Source organism: Bison bison, unplaced genomic scaffold (assembly GCF_000754665.1).
Source record: "Bison bison bison isolate TAMUID 2011002044 unplaced genomic scaffold, Bison_UMD1.0 scf7180017864297, whole genome shotgun sequence".
NCBI lineage: Eukaryota > Metazoa > Chordata > Mammalia > Artiodactyla > Bovidae > Bison > Bison bison.
In genome coordinates this window covers 7,073,438-7,081,017 of record NW_011494869.1, presented here as the reverse complement: position 1 = coordinate 7,081,017, position 7,580 = coordinate 7,073,438, and the positions used below count along the sequence as shown (strand labels likewise).

Sequence of the window (7,580 nt, the reverse complement as noted above, 5' to 3'; positions counted from 1 at the left end):
TGTTTACTTCTTTATTATCTTTCCCCTCCACTAGAATATAAGCTCCATGAGAACAAAGACCTTGCTTGTCTTGTTTACTGTAGTATCCCTAGCACCTAGAACAATGTCTGGCCCATGAGCGGTGCTGAGAAATAGTTTGCTGAATGATGATTAAGTGAAGTCCATGCCTGTTGGCCTGGGATCCTGCTCTTTTCTGGTGACTCTGCCTGTCTCTGTTCTCATCCATTATATGTTTTGTAATGTAACCCTCAGAGAGCAGCCTTATTTCTCTATTTTTTTAAGTTCCCTATTTAAAAAAATATTTGTTTATTTTTGGCTATGCTTAGTCTTCATTGCTGCTCGGACTTTTCTCTAGTTGCAGCAAGCAAGGGCTACTCTAGCTGTAGTGTGCAGGCTTCTCATTAAGATGGCTTCTCTTGTTGCACAGCATGGACTCCACACACGAGGAATTCAGTAGCTGTGGCTCTAGAGCACAGGCTCAATAGTTGTGGTGCATGGGCTTAGTTGCTCTTTGACATGTGATATCTTTCTGGATTAGGGGTCAAACCTGTGGCTTCTGCATTGTCAGGTGGATTCTTTACTACTGAGCCACCATGGAAGCCCATAAATTCCCTATATTTTAAAGTCGTTTAATTTGTTGTTGTTGTATATTAGCTAAGTCTGACTCTTTTGTGACCCCATGAACTGTAGTCTGCTACGCTCCTCTGCCCATGGGATTTCCCAAGCAAGAATACTGGGGTGGGTTGCCATTTCCTTCTCCAGGGAATCTTCCTGACCCAGGGATTGAACCCAGGTCTCCTTCCTTGCAGGTGGATTCTTTACCACTGGGCCACCTGGGAAGCCCTGAGGTTAATGAGATTAATTTACGTAGACTAAAATTCATCCTAGAAAGAAATGGAATATTTCTTAAAAATTATTTGTATATGTTCTTTGTAAATTAATTCCTATTTTAAATGCATTGGAGTACCTTGTTTACTACAGAAATCCAGAGGTGAGTTAATGTATAACTGAATAAACTTCCTAGTGAGGCAAACAATTATCACCACTATATTTCTGTTTAGTTACCTTATAGTGATTGCAAAACCAGAAGTAAAATGTTGCTCAAGTGTCCAGAATTAACATTAGTACTCTGTAAGCTCTCCAACCTTGGGTGAAGGACTTTTCTTTTAAGCCTTTCTGAGTCCCAAGTCCCCCAACCTATAAAATGGTGATTGTAGATTAATGGGAGAGCTTTTATGATTAAATGAAATGATGAGAGTAAAGTGCTTGGCTCATTGTTTAGGCTGTTTGTACTTAATGTATTTCCCAATCTGTACACACCAGTCTTACCATACTACATCAATCAAGTGCAAACACTTGCCTTTCTTATTTCTTTTTCAAACTAATGGTTATGGTTGTCTCCATTGTAATTCTTGGTAGAAGAACCATCCTTTCTGTGTCCTATGAAGTTTTTAATTCAAAATAAAACATTTTTATTTTATAATATAAAATAATACTCCCTGAGTCATCCAGACCTAAGTTTATGTCAAGAAAACAGAGTATCTAAGTTCGGAATTTTCTGGCTTTCATGCTTTGGAGGGTGAACTGTAGTGTCTTTCTTTCTCATTTCCCAATGAAAATACTATGACTTTTAAAAAAATAGTTTTAACTGAAATATTTGTGAAAATAATATGTTCTGGAGCATTTGGGAAAAAAAAAATCTGAGTACCCTGAAATGTTTTTTTCTAAATAGCCTTTACTCGTGATCTCAGAAGCTTCTTTCAGTTTTAAATAAATTATTTGATGTGACAGCTCTAGGGAGAAGACAGTAAAAAACTGTGTAACAAATGAGAGCACTGCATCAAAAGTCAGCACTGATAGTGATAACAGAATTGAAACTGGTAAGTTTTCCCTTTCTGACCACAAAACAATTAAAACATTAATTGTTTCTGTTATTATGGCCAATCTTGAGTAGGATGAAGACAAAATAGTTGAGAAATAACATAGATTTGAAGCAAGCACAAGGTTTACCAGTTTGTGTTTTTCCTTCTTTCTCTCACTGCCAGAGAAGCCCTATTTACTAAGCAGGCCTAAGCCAGAACCCATCAAAGTGTACAAGCTGTACTCAGAGAGTTCAGTTTCACTTACATCACTTTATATCATTAGTACATCCTGAAAATTGCATTGCCAATCCCCACAGGATTCATTAGCCACAGATTCAGGACTCATCTGCATCAGTGCAGCTCACACCCTTAGCCTCTTGGTGTCTCCACCTTGAAACTTTGCAACTGCAGAATCTATTTCCGCTATATTCTTGGGGATTGTTGCCTGTAAGCAGTATTGGAAATCCAACGTGAATAAAATGTTATGCTACATTCATGGTCCTGCCACAGGCTAGAAGAAAGCTTTACAGTAGAGAACTTGCATGCAGTGGGCCCATATGGATTAATTTGGCACTCATCAGATGACCTTTCACTTGAGAAAATTTTTTCTGGCTTGAGGTCTCTGTCCCTTTTTTGAAGGGTCTACAAACTCTAAAAATTAATCCTTAAAATCTCAACAATAATTAATAGATTGATGATGTAGTTTAGACACAAAGGGTTTTCAATTTGTAATATATAGTATTTTATTTCCTGACTTTGTGTCTATCCACGTAGATATTAATTGACAAATTATTTTCATGTAAAATTTCAAGGTAAATTAAGCCATAGTGAGGTATGATATTTATTTTCCTTTCTTAGAGGTCTCAGAGGTCTTAGAGGTCACATGTAAGTCATGGACCATAGATTGCTCTATTTCATTTTAAATAGCATTTTTTATATTTCAAAATTGATGAAATTCTATTGTAATTATTTTGGAAAGTACTGAAAAGCCCAAAGAACATTTTAATCACTCAGAAGACTTTCCCCTAAAGAGAATCTCAGTTAATTTGATATACAGCTTTCCTATCTTTTTATAAGTATAAGCATCTATGTATCCATTTCCAGAAAGACAAAGATACACTGAAGCATAATTTGATTACATTTTTTGTATGAGCTGAATTAAAGGTCATTTATATTATTATATGTCATAAGCACCACAGTCACTCTATGAATTAAAATGTTTTAAAGTACACAGCCTTTACTGAGAACAAACTGCTTTACTAGACACAGGGCCCATTTCTAAAGGTGCTCAGAAGCTCCAGCTGTTGCTGGAATTTTTTTTTTAATATTAAGTTTATTTTGCTGCTTTGAAACGTTAAAAATCTTTGCTTTCTGCTGAAAATTATGTTTTGTGCTAGATCCCTGCGGAGTGTTGCCTGTAAGCACTGTTAGTAATCCAGTATGACTGAAGTGGTTATACCACATTAATGTTTGTGCCACAGGCTAAGACAAAACTTTCTAGAAAATATTACCCACTAGTTCAATTGTTCTGGAGAAGGCGATGGCACCCCACTCCAGTACTCTTGCCTAGAAAATCCCATGGATGGAGGAGCCTGGTGGACTGCAGTTCATGGGGTCATGAAGAGTTGGACATGACTGAGTGACTTCACTTTCACTTTTCACTTTCTTACATTGGAGAAGAAAATGGCAACCCACTCCAGTGTTCTTGCCTGGAGAATCCCAGGGACAGGGGAGCCTGGGGGGCTGCTGTCTATGGGGTCGCACAGAGTCGGACACTACTGAAGTGATTTAGCAGCAGCAGCAGCCGCTCGATTGTTCAAACAGTGCTTTCCCACCAGTCATTTAGGATGGCAGGGAATCTTCACTGTCTTGTATCCTCATCCTGGTCTCTTCACTGCATAATCTTTGACTGTTTCAAAGTTTCCTCTCTCTTTTCCCATACCCCTAAAATAAGCATACCTAGGCTATGCCTTCAGATTCTCTTCTTTCTCTACTCTTTGCCCTATTGAGCTCATCTGTTTGCACAGCTAGCTTTATTTCCTCCCTGTTGATGACTCTTAAACAAAATGGTCTAGCTTTGACAACTTGTACAGTTTCTCTGCATCAGTTCCCTATTTCTGTTGACCAACTATTAACATACACTTGGAATCACCACTGAATAATTTTCCAGCCTCTCACGCTAAACATGTTAAAAACTCAAACAAACGCCATTTCCTCCAGATCTAAACAGCTCTCAGGGTTTCCTTAGTGTTACCACCACTTTCTCATTATTCAGGCTCAGAATCAGTGCGGGGTATAATTCTCTCCCTCCCCCAAATCCAGTTGAATGTTCATACCATAGAGTATGATTCACAATTAACAAGCTTTCTTTTCCCTTTCCTGTCTCTTAACAGGCATGTTTAATATCTATCATTCACTGAGTATAAACTCTAGGCCAGGCTATTATATAATCTCATTAAATCCTCACAACAACCTTGAAGGTGATTATAATTATCCTTGTTTCTTCATGTGTGAGGAAACCAGGCCCAAAAGAGGTGAAATAATTTGCTCTAATTATCCACTAAGTGGCAAAGCTGTGATGCAAACTCGAGTCTGTCAGTCATCAAAGTCCTCTTAAATATTATACTGTGCTGCCTCCTAGTTTCTTCTTTATTCAGTTCATTTTGTATTTCCTGTCAGATTAATTCTCTTAAAACTCAACTGTGATTATTATATTTGCCTGCTCAAAAACTTGCATGGCTCCCACTCATAGCTGAAGTTAGAGTCCTCAATCTGACACACAAGGCTTCTCTAAGTTGTAGCTGTGGAAATTCCCTGGTGGCTAAGACTGTACACCCAATGCAGGGGGCCTGGGTTCAATCCTTGGTCAGGGTGCTAGATCCCACTTGCTGCAACTAAAGTTTCCATGTGCTGCAACGAAGATCAAAGGTCCCATGTGCAGCAGCTAAGACACAGCACAGCCAAATAATTAATTAAAAAAAAAAAAAAAAAAAAACTGCTGGAGCTCATCTCTTCAGCCTACCCTGAAACCTTATATCTCCTGTTTCTCAACTACAATATACGATGCTTCAGTCAAGTCAAACCACTCTCTCCTTTTTCTCTCTTTTGCCGTTGAACTAATGCTGTCCCTTCTGCCTTCAGTGCTTGAATTAAAATCCTTCTGTTTATGACCCAAATCAAAGTCCATTCTTTTTAGTGAAATTTTTGATTCTCATCCAACTTTTTTTCCTTTTTTCTTTTTGTAAACTCACATAAATTATCTTCTGAAACATACTCTGGAAATAGAAAATTCAGTCATTTCCTGAATCACTTGCAATATAAGATAATGAGACAAACATGAAAAAGCTAAGTAACACAATTTCAGGCAGTGCATATGAAAACGTTAAATAAATGACACAGATCAGTATTCCTCAAACTCAGTGTTGTGAACTCCTGGAGCAGGGATACTTTCAGAGGTCCACAGGCAGTGTGAGGCCCTTTAATTTCATGTTTTTGTTTGATGCAGTTATGGAAAACATTTAAAAGATGTAAGAGCAGAAATACTCCTTTGCAATATTAGTCTGCTATTTGAAAAAATAGACTGTTTTTTAGAAGTTTTAGATCCACAGCAAAGCTGAACAGGAAATACAGGGTTCCTATATACCTCCTGCCTCTACACATGCATAGCCTCTCTCACTACCAACAACAGGCATCAGAGTGGTGCTTTTGTTACAACTGATGAACCTACATTGACACATTATTATCACCTGAAGTCCTTAGTTTACATTAGGGTTCCTTTTTGGTAGTGTACATTCTATGGGTTTGGTAAATGTATTAATATAATGACATGTATCCACCATTTTAGTATCATACAGAATAGTTTCACTGGCCTAAACTCTGTGCTCACGTAGTCTTCCCTTACTCCCCTCTTACCCCTGGCAACTACTGATCTTTTTACCATCTCTTTATGTTTTTTTTCTCAGAAATGTTTATTGTGGTAAAATGTATATAAGATTTACCATCTTAACCATTTTTAAGTGAACAGTTCACTGGTATTAAATGCATTCATCACCACCAGCCCTCTGGAACTCTTTTCATCTTATAAAACTGAACTACACCCATTAAATGATAACTCCCCATCTTACCCTCCCTGTAGCCCCTAGAAATCACCATTCTATTTTCTTTCTCTCTCTGATACTGATTGCTCTGAGTCTCTTATAGAAGAGAAATCATACAGTATTTGTCTTTTTGTGACTGGTTTATTTCACTTAGCATAATGTCCTCAATGTTGTTGCCCTCTTCCAACAACATAAGAGATGACTCTACACATGGACATCACCAGATGGTCAATACAAAAATCAGATTGATTATATTCTTTGCAGCCAAAGGTGGAGAAGCTCTATACTATAGTCAGCAAAAACAAGAACTAGAGCTGAGTATGGCTTAGATCATGACCTTCTTAGGGCAAAATTTAGACTTTAATTGAAGAAAGTAGGGAAAACCACTAGACCATTCAGGTGTGATTTAAATCAAATTCCTTATGATTATACAGTGGAGATGACAAGTAGATTCAAGGGATTAGATCTGGTAAACACAATGCCTGAAGAACTATGGACGGAGATTGGTAACATTGTACAGGAGGCAGTGACCAAAACCATCCCAAGGAAAAAGAAATGCAAGAAGGCAAAATGGTTGAAGAGGTCTTACAGATAGCTGAGAAGAGAAGCAAAAGGCAAAATAGAAAGGGAAAGATATACCAAACTGAATGCAGAGTTCCAGAGAATAGTAAGAAGAGATAAGAAAGCTGTAAGAGAACAATGCAAAGAAATAGAGGAAAACAATAGAATGGAAAAGACTAGAGACCTCTTCAAGAAAACTGGATGGGCATATTCAAGTAAATGGGACCTAACAGAAGCAGAAGAGATTAAGAAGAGGCAGCAAGAATACACAGAAGAATTGTACAATAAAGGCCTTAATGACCCAGATTAAGGAAACAACAGAATGGGGAAGACTAGAGATCTCTTCAAGAAAATTAGAGATACCAAGGGAACATTTCATGCAAAGATGGGCTCGATAAAGGACAGAAATGGTATGGACCTAACAGAAGCAGAAGATATTAAGAAGAGGTAGCAAAAATACACAGAAGAACTGTGCAAAAAAGATGTTCATGACCAAGATAATCACGATGGTATGATCACTCACCTAGAGCCAAACATCCTGGAATGTGAAGTCAAGTGGGCCTTAGAAAGCAGCACTATGAACAAAACTAGTGGAGGTGATGGAATTCCAGATGAGCTATTTCAAATCCTGAAAGATGATGCTGTGAAAGTGCTGCACTCAATATGCCAGCAAATTTGGAAAACTCAGCAGTGGCCACAGGACTGGAAAAGGTCAGTTTTCATTCCAATCCCAAAGAAAGGCAATACCAAAGAATGTTCAAACTACCGCACAGTTGCACTCATCTCACACGCTAGTAAAGTAATGCTCAAAATTCTCCAAGCCAGGCTTCAGCAATACGTGAACCGTGAACTTCCAGATGTTCAAGCTGGTTTTAGAAAAGGCAGAGGAACCAGAGATCAAATTGTCAACATCCGCTGGATCATCGAAAAAGCAAGAGTTCCAGAAAAACATATATTTCTGCTTTGTTGACAATGCCAAAGCCTTTGACTGTGTGGATCACAATAAACTGTGGAAAATTCTGAAAGAGATGGGAATACCAGACCACCTGACCTGCCTCCT

The 7,580-nt window shown here is 38.1% G+C and overlaps 1 protein-coding gene across 1 annotated transcript in view; it reads left to right on the top strand.

Moving 5' to 3' along the window:
- LRRC36 (leucine rich repeat containing 36) overlaps positions 1–7,580 on the top strand; it is a 62,486-nt gene that overhangs the window by 17,112 nt on the left and 37,794 nt on the right. The window contains exon 5 of the mRNA XM_010851044.1: positions 1,792–1,880. Coding sequence (XP_010849346.1) covers positions 1,792–1,880 — 89 coding nt within the window. The remainder of the gene's footprint in view (positions 1–1,791; positions 1,881–7,580) is intronic.